The sequence below is a fragment of the Nerophis lumbriciformis genome, linkage group LG13, assembly GCF_033978685.3.
Source record: "Nerophis lumbriciformis linkage group LG13, RoL_Nlum_v2.1, whole genome shotgun sequence".
Taxonomy (NCBI): domain Eukaryota; kingdom Metazoa; phylum Chordata; class Actinopteri; order Syngnathiformes; family Syngnathidae; genus Nerophis; species Nerophis lumbriciformis.
The window spans coordinates 23,697,570-23,724,382 of NC_084560.2; the positions used below are offsets into that span (position 1 = coordinate 23,697,570).

Sequence of the window (26,813 nt, forward strand, 5' to 3'; positions counted from 1 at the left end):
GACTAATTATACTCTAAAAATGTTGGTCTTACTTAAAAATGCACGCATTTAGTTGTATTCAGTGTTAAAAAATATTATATGGCTCTCACGGAAATACATTTTAAAATATTTGACTTTCATGGCTCTCTCAGCCAAAAAGGTTCTCGATCCCTGGTCTACATGAATGTTGGAGTCTGCAATAAAGTTTGATGATGATGATAATGGGACACAAAACAGTACCTGTCCCTGGACCAGTGGTTGTGGAATACTGCATTAAGTGTCAAAGGTTCTCAAAGGGTGAGTAGTTATACTTTATTTCACCAAACAGAACCACACTAAGCAAAATAGTCAGCATCATCCATTTTTTACCGCTTGTCCCTCTCAACTTGTCCATTAAAAAAAACATTGCATGAACAATGCATGAATCACAATGTTCTGTATTCGGTATTAAATGAAATTGACAGATAACAGCACAAACTGTTCTAAGCACAATTCTAATGCAACTTATACTCATTTAATTACACATGCAGCTTGTGGAGAAACTCCAAGCATACACAACAAAAAGAATACCACGGTGACAGAACGATATTAAGGAATATCGTTAAACTTTGATCTTTTGCCTGAGACATTGAAAATAACTTAAAAACCTAAAGATTATTCTTGAATTACTAACAAGAATTGAAATTGCAAAGCCAAAACCAATACTACAGTATTAAAGGGTGGTCAAACAAGTTAATCCATGCATAGTCTGATACTACCCTCTAGTGGCTCAGAGTGTAAATTACAACTTTTTTTTTATCCTGAGCTGTATTTTCTTGCAGTCATGCTAATAGTCCTAATGAAATTGAAATGTATGTTTTTAAGTTGTCAAATTTAGTTTCCCACTAAGTTGGTGTCTTCTTTGCAGCCGCAGAACGGGAATGTTCCACAGCAGGGTTGAAGCCAGGGCCTCCACAGGATCTTCTCCCAGGTCATCTGGGTCGGAGCGTTGTGTTCGGAGCGCCGATGCCTCCCCACGGCCTTGGCGGTCTGATGGAGGACCTCGGCGTAGCGCGGCTCCGTTTCGGGACTGAGCGGGCGCGACTCTGAAGGGTCATGGAAGAGGTCGTAGAGCAACGGCGGGTCGTGATGAGTCACATGGTCTCCGAAACACCGGCAGAGGAAGATGTCGTAGCAACCGATGGCTCCCGGGGGGGAAAAGTTTGGGGTAAAAAAGTGCACCTTGAAGATGGAGTCACCTGTGGGGAATGTCAGATACTGTCAAACATTGTAGTCTTTAATAGCACACTAGTGCTACACGGTCAGTGGGACAAAATACCAATATTGCCACATTAAATGCTGATATATCTCAAGGTGTAGTAAAAGGTAGGGTTCTTAACCCTTTTGACCTCAAGGCCCAACTTCTCCACGACAGAGAGGTCCGGGGCCAACTGATTAACACTAAATAAATCTTACTCTTGCTTTTAATTGTATTCAATAATTATAACCACCGTATTTTCCAGACTGTAAGGCACACTTACAATCCTATTTTTCCCCTCAAAACTCGACAGTGCGCCTTATAACCCTGTGTGCCTAATGTAAGGAATACGTTTGGTTGAGCTTACTCACCTAGGTGCTATTTTATTTGGTACATGGTGTAATGATAATTTTGACAAGTAGATGGCAGCCAAACATAAGAGATAAGTGTATACTGCACTATGATTGCAATATGTCTCAAGGAAACACCAACATTTTATATGTTCCATTGAAAATATAGAACATTACACACAGCGCTCAAAAATCTATCAAAATGTTTTAGTACGACTTTGGTAAGCTATGAAGCCGCACCGCTTGGTGGATTGTCAGCACATTAAACAGGAATATTATGGTGCTTGTATAAAGGTAAGACATTATCTGGCGTTTTGTTTTGCAATATTATGCAAAAGCAACTTTTCTCACCTTCTGGTACCTGCTGATCTGTAATTGGGATCTGCATAAGTACTGAAAAATTGCGCGTGTCCGCTTTTGTAGTCCGTGCCGATAAGCTTATTCTTTTTCTCTATCTTCTTATGTGACATTCATACTCCGCTGTTGCCATTTCAAATATAAAGTAGTGTAAAGTTATTACTTATATCTGTCGGTAAACTCGCCATGAAAGCCCTAAAACATACCGGCGTAGTGAGTTTACATTATTCACCCAAGGAACTTTAGTTATTAGAGAGTTCCGGTGGGACGGTTATTCACGGGACATTGTTGTTGTTTCCGGATGAGGAGATGCTGCTCCGTTATTGATTTAAGTAAAGTCTGAATGTCGTTAAAACAGTTAGCTCCATCTTTTGACACTTCTTCCACTCTCGTCCTTGCACGCTACACCGCTACAACAAAGATGACGGGGAGAAGACGCTGCCGAAGGTGAGCCACGTAAATAAGACCGCCCACAAAATGGCGCATCCGGAAGCAACTGTCATAAAGCGGCTTGAAGATGATCTGTAAAACATCATCTATGCAACATTTTGACCAAAGAACCACCACTACATGTTATGTAGACCACAAGGAAGTGTTTTACATTTAGAAAAAAATAATAATAGTATGACTCTTTTAATGCACCCTATAATCGGGTGCGCCTAATATATGAAAAAAGATTTAAAGACCATTCATCGGCAATGCGCCTTATAGTTCGGTGCACCCTATGGTCCGGAAAATGCGGTAACCTACTTACAGTTTAACAGGATAAATCTTGTCAAATGATATGAAAGCATGTGTTATTCACACAGATTATTATCAATGGCTTTGGTCAGGTTGATTACAAAAATAAATACTGCAAAAAAAGGGGGTCAAAACAAATGATACAAAATAAATATACATACAATTACGCATTGCTAAAATAAACACATTCAAACTAAATTAATAATAAATATGTTTAACGAAACTGTCAATGCAATTTAGGTGCAGATGAAAAATACAGCTCCACCATTTTAGTCATAATTTATACTTTTAAAGGGGAAATGCACTTTTTTTTTTTTTTTGCCTATCGTTCACAATCATTATGAAAGACATGACAACAGCTGGATTGTTTTTTAATGCACTCCAACTTGTAAAATTGTCTACATCATGTCTACAAATTATCAAAATACGTAAATAGAATGCAAGTCAAAAACATAATGTATTACTTACAAGGAAGCGTGCAACTAAAACTGAACACGAAGCATCGGTCTCAAAAGGAAGAGGGAGAATGATCCAACACTGAAGGAGGGACCCAGGTGGAACTAAATAGAACCAATTAAACGAGGAACAGGTGTGCTGACAGGACATGGAGCAGAAAGTAACAATGCTGCAAAAGACAGAGACCAAACAGGAAACGCTGACAAAACAAAAGCACCAGGACAGGAAGTGATTCTAAACACAGGAAAACCCAAACATAACCAAACTGTAAGTAGCACTTCTGACAATAAAACCTTAATGGAGGTATTTGGATGTTTTTTAAGGGCTTTATAGGCAGAATTCCGTGGTTCCCATTGTAAGTGAACCTTAGATCGCATTTATTTAATATTTAGAATGTAAAAAAAAAAAAAAACTAATAACATCCATCGTCATGTCTTTCATAATGATTGTGAACGATAGGCAACATTCCAAAAAAAGTGCAGTTCCACTTCAAGGAACTTCTCTAATTCTCTAAGACTTTAGCTCCAGACTTCTTCTTTTTGTTTGAGATTGTCATTACTGCCACAAGTGATGGAAAAGAGTATTACAACCGTGCGCCAACAGATTTTTTTTTGGCGGCTATCTCGGGGCTCGCGGTTAAGAAACACTGGTATAAAGAATATTATCATAATAGTGTCAACATATCCAAACAATGTTGTTTTTTGTTGTTTTGCACTACAGTAGTGAGAAAATGATTCAAAGATTATGATGTTTTAAGTAAAAAGTATCAGTTTGTTATCGACTATCAGTATGGCCCACCATTCCAATCGGGAGCTAAGTTGAGCCTCGTTAACGCCACTGGGTGCTGGGTACCAACTTGTGGCGAGTATAGCCAAAGGAAAGGTGAAGTTACAGACAAATATTTTCTAAATTGCTGCATGCACGCACAGATCTGCAGAAGTGTAGCAAAAGTCAGGATTGAAGACGGACACTGATGTCTTCTCACACGCACACGCACACACACACACACACACACACACACACACACACACACACACACACACACACACACACACACACACGCACGCACACACGCACACGCACACAACATGCCTACCACTTTAGGACCACCCTTTGTAGATATATAACGCTTTGTATTTACAACATTAATATAATTATATAATATAATTAATATACAAACTATGCAAATATAAAAAAGGTAAGCTTTAAGTAATTTAAAAAAAAAAAAAAAAAAATTTAATTGGTTTTTTAATTTCATTATTTTATATAATTTTCATTTCAAGTTATTACAGTATGTCTCTATATACATATTTTTTTATTTTGGCCATAGGTGGCGCATTTCAATTTCTTACACACACTTGTTATTGTATATGTTGGCCAGAGGGGGAGCACTTCAAATTTTTACACACACTTGTTATTTCATATGTTGACCAGAGGGGGAGCATTTTAATTTTTTACACACACTTGTTATTTCAAATGTTGACCAGAGGGGGAGCACTTCAAATTTTTACACACACTTGTTATTTCATATGTTGACCAGAGGGGGAGCACTTTTAAAACTGACACACAGTTAATTTGAAAAATCCCTCCTTTTTGGGACCACCCTAATTTTGATAGATTTCACCACCAAGGGTGCAAATGAGACATTCTCTATTAGATGTAGTGGTTTTCCGTATTGGGACCATGATTTATGTCCTAACTTCTTCACCGGTCCTCATATGGAAGGTACTTTTCCTTGTAGATGTGAAGAATTGTGGGTGGAGCAGGACTATTCTTTGCACACACTTGGAGCGACTTCTTCACAGTTAAAGACACATTGCCACGAAACAAAAAAGTTAGCCGGGCACTTTTTTACTTCTTCAGATGAGACTGGAGGTTCGAATAGTGTTCTGTAACAGCATTTTCTTTCTTTGAGTCGTATCTTGGCCATTTTGTCGTCTAAACTACAGATGCTTGTACATAAACTAAAAATGGCAGACATGCACAAGTCAGTTTGGGTAGATTTAAATAATTTATGGATAATCCGCTGACGATGTTCCCAGTTGGTGTCGTCACCAATTGGGAACATTCCAAACGGACGTTTTTCAGGAAGTTGGCAAGATTGTTCTATAAATATCTCCGTAATGCTTCCACGCTTTGATTTCACATTTTTGGGGACTTTTGTAGATCCCAAATGCACAACAGCAGGTACCGATAATTGAGAAAAGTTGGTTTTGCATGATGGACGCCTTTAAATGAGAAGCAAATGGTAGATGTTTGTGTTGACTTACTGCCAGGAGGGTGCCAGCGTGCTGCGTTCAGGTAACTGCCACAGAAGTGGAACATGAACTCGTGCTCAGACCGACCAACCTTCCCCTCCAACAGCGGCATAAGGTTGTGACCGTCCAAGCGTCTGACAACGAGAGAACTTGAAGTTCTTATTTTATTTCCTAGATTTGTACCAATTCCCTTACTGGGTTTACCGTTTACAGACCTGTCTGATCGGGTGTCCTGGGCGAGATACTTGAGTGTGGGGTACAAATCCATCAGGCTGGTGGGCTCGTCCACCACTCTTCCAGCTGCCAGTCTGCTGGGCCAGCGGAAAATACCAGGAACTCTGATGCCGCCTTCCCAGCCCCCCATTCCTTTCCCACCTTAACGTGACAAATGAAAGATTAGGGAACATGGATCATAATTTATTATAGCAATATAGTAGGTCCCTGCTATTTTGAATGTCAAAAAGTAATCGAGACGCCCGTAAAAATGTATTTTTCCAACACTCGGCTTGCCCCCCCACCCCTCCAAACCTGCTTGCAATGTTTCACTCACAACACAACCCAGGTTTAAGTCCTAAATATGTCTCACTCCCTTATTTTAAAGTATAAATTGTATAGGTACTCAACACTAATGAATGATAATGTAAAATGATAGATACCCATATTTATTAGGCTTTGGCAGCATTAGAGACAGTTATATATCAGTTTCTCTTTCGCTTTGCCTCACACAGTTTTAATGTGTTCAAGACCTGCTGAACAAAGTGAGACATCTCAACACTTAACAAAATAACATTATCATTGAGGCATAAAGAAATTAACATGTAGAAATTGTGTGCTCTATGTTTTGCCTGCATTATCACAAAAATGTTTACCATATATTGTTATTATGAGATGTGTTTTTGTGGAAACATTTTTTTTATTTTATAAGGGATGAACAATACCTGGTCAATTAAGTAATTAATCTAATAAAAAAAATAAAAAAATTAATTAATTATTTTTAAAAATATATTTTTGAAAGTTAATGCTGCGTTACAAATTCTGAATCAAGAATGTGGCACACCGTGGTTACGCAGTAGTTTTTTCAGGTTTATTTAAAATAACTTTTACTGTATGTTCTCAAGAAGCAAAACTATACGAAATTTGGGATTTACTTTGGTCCAAGTGCCCTGCGATGAGGTGGCGACTTGTCCAGGGTGTACCCCGCCTTCCGCCCGATTGTAGCTGAGATAGGCTCCAGCGCCCCCCGCGACCCCAAAGGGAATAAGCGGTAGAAAATGGATGGATGGACTTTGGTCCAAGTTTCATTCTAATAATATTGTAGTTTGAAAACATATACTGTAGTTTAAATAATTGCTGAAATGTGGGTGGTGTATTCACTTTTTGTGACTTTTTGAGCAGAATTCTACAGGATGAAAGTAAAAACTGTCTGTCAAAAGTATAGATGTGGATGGTAAGATGCTAAAACCTCGATAGACGCCGTTCCATCCTCCTCGCTGGCCAATCAGAGGATGGGAATCCTCAAGGAATCCACCGTGGTCTGAGGTGAAATAGATCAGAGTGTCGTTGGCCAGGCCCAGTGAATCCACAGTCTCCGTTAGTTCCCCTATGGAGCAGAGACGCAAGGCTAATTAGTCGTCATTGTCTAACTTACTTAATTCCACATGACTTTTAATGGACGCTGAGGGAGACACAAAGTCAGTAAAAAACACCACAAAAATGTTTGTTAACTTTCTTCTGACGCGTCTTTGTTAAGGGGGAGATTCGCTGCCACAGAGCACTGGGCTGAAGGAGAGACACACATGAAGCGTTAAGGGAGGAAGGGGACACCTGCCTAGCCAGTTGCAGCAACTATCTTTTTTTACTCCTGATGCCCGACCATTATTTTTTTTATTTCAGCCTGTCTGCGGTTTCCGCGGCACACAGCATTTCAAACCGCTGGATGTTGTTCACTCCAAGCACGAGAAAGAAGCACCTCCTACTGACTTGTGATTGGACAGAGCCCGCAGTTCTCAGTTCTCCGGCTAATGTCAATAAAATCAATTCAGATAAATAACCATTCAAAAAGCGCCAACAATACTCCATTTACATTTCGTGACTTGAATATTAATCAAATATTAGTGATGTTATTGTAGCGTCCCGGAAGAGTTGGTGTTGCAGGGAATTCTGGGAATTTGTTCTGTTGTGTTTATGTTGTGTTGCGGTGCAAATATTATCCCGAAATGGGTTTGTCATTGTTGTTTAGGATGGTTTCACTATATGGCACATGTTTATGACAGTGTTGGCATTATTTATACGGCCACCCTTAGTGTGACATGTATGGCTGTTGAGTAAGTATGCCCTTCAGTCACTTGCATAGGGAGTGTATTCAAAATTATCATGATCATTAAAATTGACTATGGTCATCCAGAGTGACAGCTTTTCTTGACATCCACAACTTAAGACCATTATCAACCCATCCAATGCTACTTCATTATTATAAGCGCTAACGCAGACAAACTTTTTACAGCGACGCTGTGATCACTACTGTGTGTCCCTATGTTTACATCATCGAGTGGTCTGCTGCTTCCTCGCTTCCTTGATCCCATGTACGTTTATTGTTGATCATAAATCATAAAAATAGATGGCTGGGGACGTATTCCGCCAAGCATTTTGACAGCCATTTATGACCCAGGAATGGCGAGAACGACACGAAAAGACGCTTGGGTCCCCCCTCCCCCACCCCGTTTCTTCGCGAGGATTATGAGACATTTTTCATCTAAACAGGAATATATGAACATCCTAGCAGTCGGCATCCAAATGACAACAGACCTGTAGAGTAAGTGATGTTTTATTATGTTTGTTGGCTCTCATAAAGTCTGCAGTGAGCAGTAATCACTGATGAAGAAGTAAAAAAAGCAAACGTGATGTGTTTTTAATAATTAACAATAATAATTAATAATTAATAATATTTGTAATAATAATTAATGTGCCACGTATGCTTAAAATGATCAGAATGCGTAAATATTAAATGTTTTTACAAATTCGCCAGTTACAACATTGCATATTTACTTACGTCATCTATGTAAAACCTTAATGGAGGTGTTTGGATGTTTTTTTAGGGGCTTTATAGGCAGAATAGAGCGGCTCCAATAGGCTCCATTGTAAGCGGACTTTTGATCGCATCTATTACATATTTACAATAAATTAAGAAAAAAATAACATCCATCGTCATGTCCATCATAATGACTGTGAACGATATACAGAATTTTTTTTAAAGTGCAGTTCCCCTTTAACACAGTGATAATATCGTACCGTGGGATTTGATACTGTTTTATTCCTTGGTACAAATGAAAAAATGTAAGGGAAATACTGAAAGAAAAAACTCTAAGGTTTAACACAGTTCATTTGGGGATTCTGGTCAACATTTTTCCCATATGAACTGTACACACACGTCATATTACCAATGTTGATGCCCAACATAAAATCAATAAAACAAGCGTTCACACAAAAAACAGTTACTGTAGTTAATCTGAGGCCAGTTATTTAGCAGATCCAGCGACTCACCCTGTTTGTTCGTCCTCTCTTCTTATTCTGTTCTTTTCTAAAGACACTTTAATGAGGATATTCATTTTTCTTTTGGAAGATGTATCACATTAAACCCACAAAAATGGCTGTACTCCGTGCTTTGTATGTGCATTGAGAGCCATTTTAGCCATAGTACGTGAACATTTGAACGTTGCAGTTTTGTTGAGGCACACTCACCAACAATCCAGTCCAACTCTTCCATGTTGTCACCGTAGCGACCGTGGCGGCTTTTGCCAGCAAATGCAGGCGTGTTGAAGAGCGGAGAGTGCATATGAGCCAGTGAGAAAAACAGAAGGAACGGATGATGAGCATTCCTGAAAAAAACGCACATACAGAAAGTATTTTAAATAACATGAATGTTATTAGTCTCAATTGTTAAGAGGAAGATTTTGCGATGACATGTATTCCATCATTTGAATGAACAGGAGTCAAAACCAAACCACTAAATGGTACATGGAAATTATATAACATACTGTATGTGAACACAAAAACTTTACTCAAATCTCAAAGTACACACAGGTACTTAAAAATGTGCGTTGCACTGAGACTGCAGTAAGTAAACTGCGAACTGGCCAGGGAACACTGTATGCATTTTTTTTTAAACTATATTACTTAAAGTCAAAGCTTCACAGGTGTCACAAACTTCCTTCTGGATAAATGGACATTTACAAACCGCAAAACCAGTGAAGTTGGCACGTTGTGTAAATCGTAAATAAAAACAAAATACAATGATTTGCAAATCCTTTTCAACCTATATTTTTACCTGTATCTCACCTTTTTTGTAAGGGGTGCCGGAAGTTGGCAGACCCGTCAGCAATCCTGTTCTGTCTCCCTGTAATGTTTGTCTGATCTTGAATGGGATTGTGCTGAAAATTTAAATTTCCCCTTGGGGATTATTAAAGTATTTCTGATTCTGATTCAATGGGATAGACTGCAAAGACAAGATACTTAACGTTCGAACTGGAAGACTTTGTTATTTTTTGCAAATATTAGCTCATTTGGAATTTGATGCCTGCAACATGTTTCCAAAAAGCTGGGACAAGTGGCAAAAAAGGAGTAATGCTCATCAAACACTTATTTGGAACATCCCACAGCTGAACAGGCTAATAGGGAACAAGTGGGTGCCATGATTGGGTATAAAAGCAGCTTCCATGAAATGCTCAGTCATTCCCAAACAAGCATGGGGCGAGGGTCACCACTTGGTGAACAAATGCGTGAGCAAATTGTCGAACAGTTTAACAAAAACATTTCTCAACGAGCTATTGCGAGGAATTTAGGGATTTCACCATCTACGGTACGTACAATCATCAAAAGGTTCAGAGAATCTGGAGAAATCACTGCATATAAGCGATGATATTACAGACCTTCAATCCCTCAGGCGGTACTGCATCAAAAAGTGACATCAGTGTGTAAAGGATATCACCAGATGGGCTCAGGAACACTTCAGAAAACCACTGTCAGTAACTACAGTTTGTCGCTACATCTGTAAGTGCAAGTTAAAACTCTACTATGCAAAGCCAAAGCCATTTATCAACAACATCCAGAAACACCGCCGGCTTCGCTGGGCCCGAGCTCATCTAAGGTGGACTGATGCATAGTGTAAAAGTGTTCTGTGGTCTGACGAGACCACATTTCCAAATTTTTTTTGGAAACTGTGGACGTCGTATCCTCCGGACCAAGGAGGAAAAGAACCATCCGGATTGTTATAGGTGCAAAGTTAAAAGCCAGCATCTGTGATGGTATGGGGGTGTATTAGTGCCCAAGACATGGGTAACTTACACATCTGTGAAGGCACCATTAATGCTGAAAGGTACATACAGGTTTTGGAGCAATACTTTTGTCCATATAGTTCATTCATCTATAAAATTCCCTTATGCACCATGTAGACCTTTCATCTATTGCATATAGATTAAAAAATTACCACAGAAAAAGAATCCTCTCTGGATATTTGAAGATGAGTTGACTTAGTCCTGTCACTCTTTGCTCTCAATGCACGAGCGCTCAGGTTTCATACGCATTCTGACCTCTTCACGAAGTGCTGGGCTTCCGTCAGCATCCTATAGGGAAACGTCTCCACCGTCATCGGCTGCTCCACCACCTCCTGGTCCCTCATGATGATGCAGTTCCATCGGGGCAGGAGTTCAAAGGGCACGTACCACACGACAGTCGCCAAGACGCCGAACGTGAAGAGCGCCGTCAAGAGCCGTGGGCTGATGTCGAAAAGGTCACAAGCACGAATAAACACCTGAAAATATCAATAAGATGGAAACTCTGTCAATGATGTCGGTTTTATGGTGATGCTGATAACAGTCCGAACATTTAAAATTCCATTTCAGCCCTGATATAACATGAAACATTGTTTAGATTTGCATATTAGAAACTGCTCTCTGTATGATGCAGTACAGTTCTACCCAACTAAATTAATAAATAGGAGTGTCCCTATCTGATATTTGTCAGCAGATATCGGTCCAAAATCAGCAAATAAAACTCCGATGATATTGTCTTTTATCTAAAATCTCTGGTATACAGTGCATCCGGAAAGTATTCACACCACTTCCATTTTGTTATGTTACATTCTTATTCCAAAATGGAATAAATTCATGTTTGTCTTCATTGATGACAATGACAAAAAGTTTTTTTTTAGATTTTTTTGCAAATGTATTAAAATAAAAAAAGTAAGAAATCACAAGTACATAAGTATTCAGTGCCTTTGCTCAATACTTTTTTGATGGACCTTTGACAGCAATTACAGCTTCGAGTCTTTTTGAATATGATGCCACAAGCTTGGCACACCTACCTGTCTTAATGTTTCGGGACTTGCTATAATCCGGCACATTTACACAACTTGTGTTGTTGTGTTCGTTAATATGCATTGTCTCTTTTAAATAAATAAATTAAAACTCAAGACTGTTCCATGTAGAAACATTAGCATGTTGGCGGACTTATTGGTTGTGTGCGCTCTGTTTAGGTTGTACACCCGAGGTTTTTTTTTTACAAAAAACCTATTAGTATGGTATCTGAGATTTAGTTACAAGTAGTCCCCAATACCTATACCTCCAAAAAAAAAGTCGTATCGGCATCGGAACATCCCTATATTTACTTAAGTGATTCTTTGGCATACCACTAGATCAGGGGTGTCAAACATTTTTTTGATTGAAACTTTTATTAGTAGATTGCACAGTGAAGTACATATTCTGTACAATTGACCACTAAATGGTAACACCCGAATAAGTTTTTCAACTTGTTTAAGTCGGGGTCCACTTAAATTGATTCATGATACAGATATATACTATTTTCATAATACAGTCATCACACAAGATAATCATCAGAGTATATACATTTAATTATTAACAATCCGGGGTGTGGGATATGGGGTGTGCGTACGGCCCAGTTTTATAAAACAGGTTTTATCCGGCCCGCGGGATGAGTTTGCTAAGCATAAAAATCAACGTGAAATTTTTGAATGAAAGAAACCGCTGTTCTAAATGTGTCCACTAGATGTTGCAATAGCGATTCTTTGTATCAGCTGAGATAGGCTCCAGCACCCCCCGCGACCCCAAAAGGGACAAGCGGTAGAAAATGGATGGCTGGATGTATCTTTGTAGATGATGCTACATATGTAGAAAAAAATAAACCACGTTAGTGCACCAGTCAAGGAAAATTAGCAAACTACATAAATAACATGCTGAAATTTAATTTTGATATTATTTTTTTATCTTGATAGATTGAAAATTAACACCAATGAGTTGACTGATGAACATTATCACATAATTTATTCAGAAAGTATAAATAACGACAAATAAAGATAGAATACTATTAATTGTCTTTGTCAGGGCTGGAGAGCAGCCACAGTCACAGCCCAAACCAGCAGCTGGGCTCCTCACCTCAGCATTGGACAGGGATCTTCGAGTGAACTTGGGCAAGCAGCTCAAGTTTCCAGACTACGTAACAACAACTTCGTTGAGGCCAGACATCTTGCTTACATCAGTATCTTCACGGCAGGTGCTACTGATACAGCTGACAGTTCCTTGGGAGGATCGCATAGAGGAGGCAAACGAGCGGAAGCGGTCAAAGTACCAGGAGCTAGTCGAGCAATGCCGCAGAGAAGGCTGGAAGGCACGCTGTGAGCCCAATTGAAGTGGGGTGTAGAGGCTTTGCTGGCCGCTCACTGTGCAAGGTGTTCACACTACTTGGCATCACAGGTGATGGGAAAAGGAAGGCCATCAAGGCCACCGTGGAGGCAGCAGAGACAGCCTCTAGATGGCTTTGGATCAGGAGGAGCGAACTGTGGGCCAATGCTACTGGGACACAAGCTGGGGTCTGATCAACCCTGGCTGGGTCACCTGAGGGAGGGGGTATGATGTTGAAAGACCCGAAACCCCTGGTGATCTCAGGCACATCACTGAGGATGTGTACCAGTGCATCTGAGGATGTATCTTACAATCAACCACAACATGCAAGTGTAAAAAAAAACATTATGATTCGTACATTTTCAGAATGTGCTTGTTCTATTTTTAAACATTTTTAAACAATTTTTAAGTTATCGTGCCGTGATATTACCAGTCCGGCCCACTTGGGAGTAGATTTTTCTCCATGTGGCCCCCGATCTAAAATGAGTTTGACACCCCTGCACTAGATGAAGCCCTTGTACCAATACTGTTTGAAAATCACTGGGCTAAAAGAATAGCGGAATTCCGATAAATAAAAGACATCTTGGATCCCTGATTTTCAATGCTTTGGCTTTTGTGGCTTCACACAGTGTTATTTTAAAGTTTAAAAAAAGTGGTGAGTGTGCAGTGAAAAAAGAAGGTAACAAATATATTTCTACATACAGATTACGCCCTGAGATCGGTAGGTTGTGAGTTCAAACCCCGGCCGAGTCATACCAAAGACTATAAAAATGGGACCCATTACCTCCCTGCTTGGCACTCAGCATCAAGGGTTGGAATTGGGGGTTAAATCACCAAAAATCATTCCCGGGCGCGGCCACCGCTGCTGCCCACTGCTCCCCTCACCTCCCAGGGGGTGACCAAGGGTGATGGGTCAAATGCAGAGAATAATTTTGCCACAATGTGTGTGTGACTATCATTGGTACATAAAATTAACCAGTCATACCAGTGTGAAAAGTCCAATCGCGAGGAACAGGAACAGACTTTTGAGTGTCTGCTGAAGGTCAGCCAAGATGTCCCTTCCCATGCCCGGAACACAGTCGTTGATCAGGGTGTAAGGCATGCCGTAGAAGTAGCTGAAGCCGTGTTGGTTAGGGTGGTGACAGTGATCTCTTCTGTGTTCACAGTTGACACCTAAGTGCCATTTACCTGCAAAGAAGTCAGGAGCGAAAGGATGTTAATGGAACAATGAACAAAAAGAATCCCCTGTAATATGCATGTCAGGCCAGAAGATGGCGATGTCACTGCAGAGGCCGCTTGTACCAGTGACTACATACTGTATGTATATGAATGCATAATCGCCTCATGACATTATTACACAATTGCTTAGGGATGTTCTGTTCATGATTTTATGCTGCCGATTCCAATCATCCATGAGTGAGATTGGCCGATACCAATACCAATCACATGTATTAACTGTACATCTTTCACTCCATTTATGGTGAGGGCTAATGTCAGTTTAACAATATCAACACAATATTTAAACTACTTCCTTATTCTCTTTCAATAGTACTATTAAGTCAATAGTGTCATGATTCGTTACCCGGATCATGTTTTGTTTAGTTAAAGACTCCCTTAGTTCTGTTTTCAGCACCCCTGGGTTTGTGTTTTAGTTGCCATGGGCGCTGATTATTTTCACCTGCCTCAGATTAGTGCCAAAGACGCTCACCTGCTCCGGGGCATTAATCAGAGGACTATTTATTCCTTCTTTTCGCCACACTCAGCCTGGCTGTCTTGTTTGCGCTATGCAACAAGTTACGTGGGTGTACTATTTGATTCCTGATTCAATGCTAAATCTTCCTGTTAGCTATTTCCTTAGCTTCCCATGCAATCTTCTGTTTGTTGCATTTTCCTGTATTTTTGGATTTTGACTGATTTATGATAAATAAATCATTGTCTTACCTACACACTGCCTCCGGAGTTCCGTCTGCATCCTGGGAAAACGATCCGCACAATAACATGCGACCCCCGCGTGACAATTAGTACGCTGTGACTAAACAGAAGCAAAAACTACACATTCAAATCATTTGTGTTTAGTGTCCAGGGAATTATTCCCTGAGTTTGTAAACATAAACAAAGATTTTTATAAGATAAAACTATTGACCTAAATAGTCTAGTATTGATCATATACTGGTACTACCTTTGGTATCGACACCGCCAACATATCCGATCCTCTTACATGTACGTGTACTGACTGCGACAGTACTGACACACCAACATTTTTATTGGATTCATTATCCTCTCTGTAGACCAGACCTGGGGAAATTAAGGCCCAGGGGCCACATGCGGCTCGTTAAGCTTTTCAATCTGGCCCGCCGGACATTCCCAAATATTTTTTTTTAGATTTTTAAGATGGAAATTAGCTGCCATTATGATGTGCAGTGATGTTTTCTAATGACCGCAAGTCTTGAACTATACAAAGTATTTCAATGGTTGGAATCTGCGCTTAAGGATGATATACCAGTTACTATGGTAATCTAATTAGTTACTATGGTCATCTACGTCACAGCAGCTCAGACGAGGCACCAAGCAGTGTGGGCGGGAAGCGTTTCCACAGATGCGGAAGGAGATTTTCACAACAAAGTTCTAAAGCTTAGTGATATATCAGATATATCAGATTGTAGGTGGGTTTATTTTGTACCCTTCGCGTTCATATTTCACTGTTTGTTGCATTTTTGTTGCGTTTCACTTGATTGTAAAATATGTCGATCGAAAAGGGGTGTGACGTTCATATTTTGTCAATATTCAGTGTTTTATCGTTCATAGAAAAATGTAAAATACCATTACGTTTTTGAAGGCGGTCTGTCATAAAGTTTTTAGCATCCAATCAGACATTATTGTGAGGTTTTGTATTAGTGTTCCTAAAAATAGATATACCGGCCCCCAAACACATTTTTTTCTCTAAATGTGGCCCCCAGAGTCAAAATAATTGCCCAGGCCTGCTCTAGACTCTTATTATTCTACTTACTAATTTCCTGTTAATAACTGCTTATTTTATGTCGCATCACAGTTCCACAGGGGCGCCGCTAGGGATTTTGGGCCCCATGAAAAGAATCTTTACAGGGCCCCCAACACAGTGTCATTATTTTTTCTGTATTATAATTTCATCATCATTAGGGGCCTCTCTGGGCCCCCCTCCATCATGGGCCCCTAGAATCCGTCTCCTTTACCCCCCCTTTTCGGCGCCCCTGCATCTACATTCCTAAAGTTTACTAAGCACGTATTTCTTGGTGCTGTTTAAATCCAGCTTAGCAGTTAGCTTAGTTATTATTGCCTGCACATGGTTTCCTTCCGGTGTATAACATGTTCAGCCTCGTCCCGATACTTGATAATAACACTTAATAACGACACTTAAAATACTAAGAAATGCAGTTCATTGCTGTAAAGGGGAATGATTATTATTAGTTTAGGAGACTGACTCCACACTGTGGATGGAGACATATAATTAGCTGCTAGCCGCTTGTCAGCCAGACAGGATCGGCGTTTGTGATCGGCATTAAAAGGCACTAATCAGCAATGTGAAGTGAAGTGAATTATATTTATATAGCACTTTTCTCTAGTGACTCAAAGCGCTTTACATAGTGAAACCCAATATCTAAGTTACATTTAAACCAGTGTGGGTGGCACCGGGAGGAGGTGGGTAAAGTGTCTTGCCCAAGGACACAATGACAGTGACTAGGTTGGCAGAAGCGGGGATCGAACCTGGAACCCTCAAGTTGCTTGCACGGCCACTCTACCAAACGAGCTATACCGCCCCAATGGCCAATCACATACTTTTACACGATAAACGGTTGGCATGGATCGATGGGTACATCCCTACAAGTGCTATGCATTTTAGTGACGTAACATTCAGGGACGCATCAAGTCTTTAGAAGTGAGCAATAATAACCGATTCTCATTTGTATATTAACATTGCCCGGGCATTACACAGGAAGGAGATATCAGCGCCTGATAAAAAGTAGTTCAGCAGGTAATGTCGTCATAGTTTGCTTGATATTTGAGTTACGTAACAAAATATAACAAAGAGACAGTCTTTTCAATGAGTTTTTGACAGGAACAGCTCCTCAAGATCCAGCTCCCCTAAAAAAAACCATTCCTAATGCATTTGATTATATAGTTATATGTAGAAATTGATGGATGACTTGCTTTGAAATGTCACAAGCAGATATTTAAGTTTGTAATTAATTTGTACAAAACAATTGTAATACAGTATGTCATATAATATTTGTTGTAAAATCAGATTATATCAAATACATTTAGTGAGGAAGTACTTTGACATATTATTTCCAGGCTTTCGTGGGCAGCATAAAATGATCTGGCGGGCCAGATTTGGTCCCTGGGCCTTAAGTTTGACACAGATGCTGTAGAGCAGTGGTTCTCAACCTTTTTTCAGTGATGTACCCCCAGTGAACATTTTTTTAATTCAAGTACCCCCTAATCAGAGCAAAGCATTTTTGGTTGAAAAAAAGAGATAAAGAAGCACTATGTCATCAGTTTCTGATTTATTAAATTGTATAACAGTGTAAAATATTGCTCATTTGTAGTGGTCTTTCTTGAACTATTTGGAAAAAAAGATATAAAAATAACTAAAAACTTGTTGAAAAATAAACACGTGATTCAATTATAAATAAAGATTTCTACACATAGAAGTACTCATCAACTTAAAGTGCCCTCTTTGGGGATTGTAATAGAGATCCATCTGGATTCATGAACTTAATTCTAAACATTTCTTCACAAAAAAAGGAAATCTTTAACATCAATATTTATGGAACATGTCCACAAAAAATCTAGCTGTCAACACTGAATATTGCATTGTTGCATTTCTTTTCAGTTCTTTTTGACAGACATTTTAGTGAGAAACCTGAGCTTGTGCTTCACTGAGTTTATGAACTTACATTCATATTTTGTTGAAGTATTATTCAATAAATATATTTACAAAGGATTTTTGAATTGTTGCTATTTTTAGAATATTTAAAAAAAATATCACGTACCCCTTGGCATACCTTCAAGTACCCCCAGGGGTACGCATATCCCCATTTGAGAACCACTGCTGTAGAGGAACATACTCGCAGACTACTCGCGGGGCCTAATGGCCCACACCAAATGACACTTAAAAGAAAATAAAGATCCCCTCACCAACTAGGCCCGTGGTGTACCCTTGTTGCTGGAGCCTCTTAGCAAAGGTGGTCTCACTGGGTGGCAGTCCACCTGAACCTGCGAGGAAGAGCAGCACCTGTGACCGGCCCGATCCTGCCATTCCTACAAAGACACACACGTCAACAAAAGGGACCAAGTCTTCTCTACATGCTGGGAAAACTCTTCCTTCAGAGACCTGAGCGGGTAGCATAGCGTCCCGTCATGAAGGCGGCTCGGCTCGGCGTGCACAGAGGAGCGGCTGCAATGTGCTGAGTCAGCTTCACCCCCTCCGAGGCCAGCCGGTCTATGTTGGGGGTCCTACAGAGACACATTGATACAAATAAAACAGAGGGCCATGAACAACTTGATCACTGACGCGACATTCTATTTATTGACTGACCTGATGGTGTTGTTACCGTAGCAACCCACATCCCCGATTCCCATGTCATCCACCATGATGAGGACAAAGTTGGGCCTCTTGTCTTCCCCTCTGATGCCCCTCCATTGCACCAAGAGAAGAAGACCAGGTGCCAAGAAGGGGGGCCTTAATGGAAAATATAACAGGTGGTTCAGTGGGTTCTGTTTTAAGGACCTACTGTAGAAACGCTAGTCAAAGATCCTCTATGTGACAGAAACACGGCTGTTTTAAGGATTTACTGTAATAACAATAGTCTGCGTGACAGAAACACTGCTGTTTTTAAGAATATACTGTAATAACAATAGTCAAATATCCTCTATGTAACCCAAACACAGCTGTTTTTAAGGATTTACTGTAGAAACACTAGTCAATGATTCTCAATGTGACAGAAACACTTCTGTTTTTAAGGACCTACTGTAGAAACGCTTGTCAAAGATCATCTATGTGACAGAACCACTGCTGATATTAAGGATTTACTGTAATAACATTAGTCAATGATCATCTATGTGACACAAACACTGCTGTTTTTGCGGATATACTGTAGAAACGGTAGTCAAAGATCCTCTATGTGACACAAATACAGCTGTTTTTTTTAAAGATTTACTGTAATAACACAAGTCAAAGATCCTCTATGTGACACAAACACAGATGTTTTTAAGGATTTACTGCAGAAACAGTAGTCAAAGATTCTCTATGTGACAGAAACACTTTTGTTTTTAAGGACCTACTGTAGAAACCTTAGTCAAAGATCCTCTGTGTGACACAAATACAGCTGATTTTTGAGGATTTACTGTAATAACACAAGTCAAAGATCCTCTATGTGACACAAACACAGATGTTTTTAAGGATTTACTGCAGAAACAGTAGTCAAAGATTCTCTATGTGACAGAAACACTTCTGCTTTTAAGGACCTACTGTAGAAACATTGATCAAAGATCATCTATGTCAGTGGTCCCCAACCTTTTTGTAACTGCGGACCGGTCAACACTTGAAAAACATTTTTCACCTGTTTTGGACTTGTGAAAGCATTTGATCACTATGGCAGAGCAACCATGCAAATTTTGCATTTTCTTTGGAAACCGAGGTCCCAGAGTCTGGAGGAAGACAGGAGAGGCACAGGATCCACGTTGCCTGAAGTCTAGTGTAAAGTTTCCACCATCAGTGATGGTTTGGGGTGCCATGTCATCTGCTGGTGTCGGTCCACTCTGTTTCCTGAGATCCAGGGTCAACGCAGCCGTCTACCAGCAAGTTTTAGAGCACTTCATGCTTCCTGCTGCTGACCTGCTCTATGGAGATGGAGAGTTCAAGTTCCAACAGGACTTGGCGCCTGCACACAGCGCAAAATCTACCCGTGCCTGGTTTACGGACCATGGTATTTCTGTTCTAAATTGGCCCGCCAACTCCCCTGACCATAGCCCCATAGAAAATCTGTGGGGTATTGTGAAAAGGAAGATGCAGAATGCCAGACCCAAAAACGCAGAAGAGTTGAAGGCCACTATCAGAGCAACCTGGGCTCTCATAACACCTGAGCAGTGCCAGAAACTCATCGACTCCATGCCACGCCGCATTAACGCAGTAATTGAGGCAAAAGGAGCTCCAACCAAGTATTGAGTATTGTACATGCTCATATTTTTCATTTTCATACTTTTCAGTTGGCCAACATTTCTAAAAATCCCTTTTTTGTATTAGCCTTAAGTAATATTCTAATTTTGTGACACACGGAATTTTGGATTTTCATTTGTTGCCACTTCAAATCATCAAAATTAAATGAAATAAACATTTGAATGCATCAGTCTGTGTGCAATGAATAAATATAATGTACAAGTTACACCTTTTGAATGCAATTACTGAAATAAATCAAGTTTTTCAAAATATTCTAATTTACTGGCTTTTACCTGTATATATATACATATATATATATTTATATATATTTTAGTTCAGTTTCAGTTTATTTGGAACATGCATATGATACAATGTAATGCATCACACAATTTCAGTTGTTTCATTACAGCACATCCGAAAAGGAGTAGGAAGAAGCAGATCTTATTTATTTAATCCTACCCCTTTTCATACCATACCAATTGTATCCAATTTCCTTGTTCTCTGTAACAGAACAGTGAACAAATAAATAATATACCATAGTAAGCATACAAATATTAAATATATAAATATTTGTCTTAGCAAATTAAAAAAAGGGAAAAAAAGGGTTCAAGACGTTCACCATAATTCTTATTCTGTGTACTTTGTGAACACTTGTAGTTTGAACCGTCTCTTAAACGGAATCATATTGGTGCTTTGTTTGATTTCTTTGGTTAATCCGTTCCATAATTTAATTCCACATACAGATATACTAAAGGTTTTAAGTGTTGTTTGAGCATACAAATGTTTTGAATTAGATTTCCCACTAAGGTTATATTTGTCCTCTATTTTGCATTCTATTTTAGCTACTTTATTGAGTTCACTGGCGCTGTTTTGTACTGTTTTTGTACTATGTCTGTACTTAATTTGATTATTATTATGTCTTGATTGTATGTAAATGTGGCATATTATAAATAAAGGTTTATAAATTCAACAAAAAAAGGCACAGAGCTCCGCCCCTTATGCGCGCTCCCGCGGTAGGCACGCAAAATATTTTAGAGATACAGAATTACGCGCGACACCGGGCGGGTCTTGACCGCCGTAAGATGGCGCCCGCACTCGGCGAAGTGCATGATTGATTGATTGATTGAAACTTTTATTAGTAGATTGCACAGTTCAGTACATATTCCGTACAATTGACCACTAAATGGTAACACCCGAATAAGTTTTTCAGCATGTTTAAGTCGTGGTCCACGTTAATCAATTCATGGTAAATTCATGCTGTTACGCATTGTTATCCAAACTATGTCATTGTTACATTGCTTCAAATAAAATTGTCATTGTGGTGTAATACGTTGATAAAACATGCAAACTGTTGACACAAGTAACCAATGTGCTTGATAGGAATAATTATATAGACTATTCTATCAATATTTATTTGTTACGGTTAAAAACGGAAATTGACTCGGCCCCCTGCGTTCACTCGCTGCTAGGCAACAATTACAAACGTACATTGTTTTCGGTGCAGTTAGTGTAACTTTAAGGGGGTTTAGAAGAGTGAATACGCCGTTTTTGGACTAAAAGGACAGTTCATCTATTGAGTGCAGAACTTACCACATTGCGTCAATATGTTTACTCAAACCCGGAAGTAGTTTCCTGCCTCGCGCACTTTGACACTTGACCTTACGTAACCGCAAAAAAAAAAAAAAAAAAATATATATATATATATATATTAATGATGGGTCCGGCAACACCGATGCATCGGCGCATGCGTCGAGCTCATAGAGCGAAACCCTGTGTCGGTGCGCGTACCGCTTTTAGAAAGTCACGTGACCGATCATGAGCTGTTTTGGTCACGTGACCGATACGCGAACTGTGTCGCACTGACGCCTCCTCTGTGCCCTGTGAGCGGCTCTTTTCTACAGCCGGAGAAATAATAACTAAGAAGAGAAAGCGTCTAAAATTGAATACGTTGGAAAAACTGTTTAAAAAAAAAAAAAAAAAAATGTGTAAAAAAAAAAATAATAATAATTTCCAGGTCCACAAGCATCCTCATTCACAACACGTTCTCTTAGATTTCAATGTTATGATACATGTTCACATTATTTATTGACTGTATCTAAAAAAGACAAAAAATATATTTTTTATTTAAATGAAGTTATGAAATAATCCTAAATGAAATACAATGACTTGGTTTATATTATTGTATATACTAGGTCAGTGGTTCTCAACCTTTTTTCAGCAATATGTACCCCCTGTGAATTTTTTTTTAATTCAAGTACCCCCTAATCAGAGCAAAGCATTTTTGGTTGGAAAAAAAAAAGATAAAGAAGTAAAATACAGCACTATTTCATCAGTTTCTGATTTATTAAATTGTATAACAGTGCAAAATATTGCTCATTTGTAGTGGTCTTTCTTGAATTATTTGGGAAAAAAAGATATAAAAATAACTAAAAACTTGTTGAAAAATAAACAAGTGATTCAATTATAAATAAAGATTTCTACACATAGAAGTAATCATCAACTTAAAGTGCCCTCTTTGGGGATTGTATTAGAGCTCCATCTGGATTCATGAACTTAATTCTAAACATTTCTTCACAAAAAAAAAAAAATCTTTAACATCAATATTTATGGAACATGTCCACAAAAAATCTAGCTGTCAACACTGAATATTGCATTGTTGCATTTCTTTTCACAGTTCTTTTTGACAGACATTTTAATGACAAACCTGAGCTTGTGCTTCACTGAGTTTATGAACTTACATTCATATTTTGTTGAAGTATTATTCAATAAATATATTTATAAAGGATTTTTGAATTGTTGCTATTTTTAGAATATTTTTTAAAATTCTCACGTACCCCTTGGCATACCTTCAAGTACCCCCAGGGGTACGCGTACCCCCATTTGAGAACCACTGTACTAGGTCATAAAATCAGTGTCAGTTGAGTCGGTCCATAGGTTGCCTGTAGGGATTTTTAATGTCCAGCAGATGTCAGTATTTAGTGATACGTATCGAAAACAGTATCAATACAGTTTTGCAATGTGTCGAAACGCTTCATGACGCCTCATCAACCCATCACTAATATATATATATATATAAATGAATAATTCACCTTTTTATCACCTCTTAAACACAAACACTGGTTGATTTTAATAATACATTATGTTCTCACTTTTTGCAAATAAAAAACTGAACCGATTTGGTCTGCCTCGCCATACACAGTAAGGTCTATATATGGTGATTACGGAAGTGTTGCTCAAGCACAGGTGTCCAACTCCAGGCCCCCGGGGGGCCAGATTTGCCCTGACGCATCATTTTATGTGGCCTTTGAAAAATGTGTGTAAATGAAATACATTTTTATTAGATTTTTTTCACACAATGCATTGCTTTCTTTCAATTTTGACAGAAAAAAATGGATATCTTTTAAACTTGAATATTATCTATCCATCCATCCATTTTCTACCTCTTGTCCCTTATCTAATAATGCCAAGTATTACAAAAACCCAAAACCAGTGAAGTTGGCACGTTGTGTAAATGGTAAATAAAAACAGAATACAAATAAAAAAGTTGGCACAGGGGCATTTCTACCACTGTGTTACATGGCCTTTCCTTTAAACAACACTCAGTAAACGTTTGGGAACTGAGGAGACCAATTTTTTAAGCTTTTCACGTGGAATGATTTCCTATTCTTGCTTGATGTACAGCTTAAGTTGTTCAATGGGAGACAGGTCTGGACTACAGGCAGGCCAGTCTAGTACCCGCACTCTTTTACTATGAAGCCACACTGTTGTAACACATGGCTTGGCATTGTCTTGCTGAAATAAGCAGGGGCGTCCATGATAACGTTGCTTGGATGGCAATATATGTTGCTCCAAAACCTGTATGTACCTTTCAGCATTAATGGTGCCTTCACAGATGTGTAAGTTACCCAAGCTTTGGGCACTAATACACCCCCATACCATCACAGATGCTGGCTTTTGAACTTTGCGCCTATAACAATCCGGATGGTTCTTTTCCTCTTTGTTCCGGACTACACGACGTCCACAGTTTCCAAAAACAATTTGAAATGTGGACTCGTCAGACCACAGAACACTTTTACACTTTGCATCAGTCCATCTTAGATGAGCTCGGGCCCAGCAAAGTCGGCGGCGTTTCTGGGTGTTGTTGATAAATGGCTTTTGCTTTGCATAGTAGAGTTTCAACTTGCACTTACAGATGTAGCGACCAACTGTAGTTACTGACAGTGGTTTTCTGACGTGTTCCTGAGCCCATGTGGTGTTTTTATTTACGATTTACACAACGTGCCAACTTCACTGGTTTTGGGTTTTGTATAATATTGTATCCTGTATTACAAACATATTTTAATAAAGATAAAAATAAAAAGGTAAATATCATCCATACTTATGATTTCAAAGCAAGTTATCCATCAATTTGTAATTTTAAAAAAAACCTAATAATCAAATGCATTCGTAATTTGGGCGGCATGGCGTAGTGGGTAGAGCAACCGTGCCAGAAACCTGAGGGTTGCAGGTTCGCTCCCCGCCTCTTACCATCCAAAAATCGCTGCCGTTGTGTCCTTGGGCGGGACACTTCACCCTTTGCCCCCGGTGCCACTCACACCGGTGAACTGAATGATGAATGATAGGTGGTGGTTGGTGCAAATTGCAGCCACGCTTCCGTCAGTCTACCCCAGGGCAGCTGAGGCTATGAAAGTAGCTTACCACCACCAGGTGTGAATGAATGATGGGTTCTACATGTAAAGCGACTTTGGGTACTTAGAAAAGTGCTATATAAATCCCAGGTATTATTATTATTATTATTATTATTAATTGTATAATTCATATCTTAGTCATAAAAATGTTTGAAAAAATAAGTCGTATTTATATATTTTTTTTTCAACACCTAAATGTCTAGATGAACTTCAGATGTATCTGCCAATATAAAGTTAATTTGAATAAAAAAATTTGTTTCCTGCCCTGTTTGTTAAAGAAAACCCTTTTTTTATGGCAAAAACACAAAATATACAATATTTTCCCCCTCCAAAAATTCAAAGTGGATTACTTGATGTGAAGTATTTGAGGCCTTAAATAGGTGAATAATTCATAACAACACTTATTTTGATTCATTATTATTTCTCAAGCAATGACATTTTAAAAATAAAATCCCACTAAAATTCTCAGGATTCAAAAGGGCCGCACTAATAAAAGTTAGAAATAACGCATACATTATTTTATTATTTTTACTTGCAACACTTGAATCTCTAGATCAACTTGAGATCTCTACGTCGATTATACGTTTTTTTTATGTTTTTTGTCTGTTCAATGCCCTTTTTATCGAAGAGAACTTAGTTTTTTTTTTCATACAGCAAACACACAATATGTAATATTTTCCCCAAATTATTTCAAAGTGGAATATTTTAAGTGAAGTAGGGTTGAATAGGTCAATAATTCACAACATATATTTTATTTCTTTATAAAACAGTGACAGTTTTAAAGAAAAAAAAACATCCTGCATGGCAGCTTTGTGTTATCAGACTCATATTTGCTACTTTTTCTTGTTAAATTTCACCAGTTTGCCAATTAATTTCCACTTTTTATGGGGTTTTTTTTGTAATAATATATTTACAATGTAAATCCGCTGCAGGCCACAAATGACCTCAGTTTGGACCCCTTGTTCCAGAGTTAACTTGAACTACCGGTAAGTTTCCATTGCAGTAAAGTCATGCAAGATTAAAAGAGAAAAACACCAAAAAATTGTATTGTTCTATTTCTTTTTTTTCTTTGGATTGCCGGTATTATCTTTTTTTTGTGTGTGATGTCAGCACAAAAAGTATAATTAGGAAAAATGCAATGATAACCATAAAACAGGAAACAGAATTGCAATGTAGCGTATGACTAAAGGGACAACAAATCAACATTAACTATAAAAAGACAGGTAAAAGATGTTTACTATACAGATGTTAACTTTTTTTACAGTTGTATGACGGTTAAAATGTATATTTGAAGTGCATTGCATGGAGTCGACTCACCTACAGTAACTTGTGTACTTTTATATTCACTATATGTCGGCAAAAACTCCCAAATATGATTTCCATACTATACTACAAAAGGGCAAGTAGTTTTATTTGATTACTTTTTACACTTGTATGACAGTCATGCATGTCAAACGTGCAACTTACGGCTATGTCACGCAAAATTTTGAAGTCTTGATGTTTTTTTAATTAAAATTTTTTCCACTTGGACAACAGGTAGTGTGTTCGCATGAGGGGTTGGTGATGGCGCCAGAAGAACCGGCATCTCCTCTTTTGTGCTCTTTTTGTTTTATTAGGATGCAGTTGCTCTGGGCCTTGCAGGAAATGCAGGAATTGCAAGAATGTTAAAATAATAATAATAATAATAAAGTATGTCATGTCACTCTGAGGTACATCATTGAGCTGTCACCATCAATCAGTCTTGCAACTGACAGCGGTTTTACAGTTTCCTCTCAATAAATACCTGACATGTCTCGTGTTTTGCGTCATGACTTACAGTACCGCCGTCATTTTTTTGTCTTTTTTTTTGCTTTTAACGACG

At 38.8% G+C, this 26,813-nt stretch overlaps 1 protein-coding gene across 1 annotated transcript; it reads right to left on the reverse strand.

The window, feature by feature from the left end:
- Window positions 1–277: 277 nt before the first annotated feature.
- Window positions 278–21,922, reverse strand: arsh (arylsulfatase H). The gene is made up of 11 exons (XM_061970616.1): window positions 21,855–21,922; window positions 18,645–18,788; window positions 18,441–18,562; window positions 18,245–18,367; window positions 14,055–14,257; window positions 10,964–11,184; window positions 9,117–9,253; window positions 6,841–6,978; window positions 5,594–5,753; window positions 5,391–5,512; window positions 278–1,217 (listed from the first exon to the last, which is right to left on the reverse strand). The coding sequence occupies exons 1-11, from the start codon at window positions 21,857–21,859 to the stop codon at window positions 853–855; spliced, it is 1,740 nt and encodes a 579-aa protein (XP_061826600.1). The 5' UTR covers window positions 21,860–21,922; the 3' UTR covers window positions 278–852.
- Window positions 21,923–26,813: the final 4,891 nt, after the last annotated feature.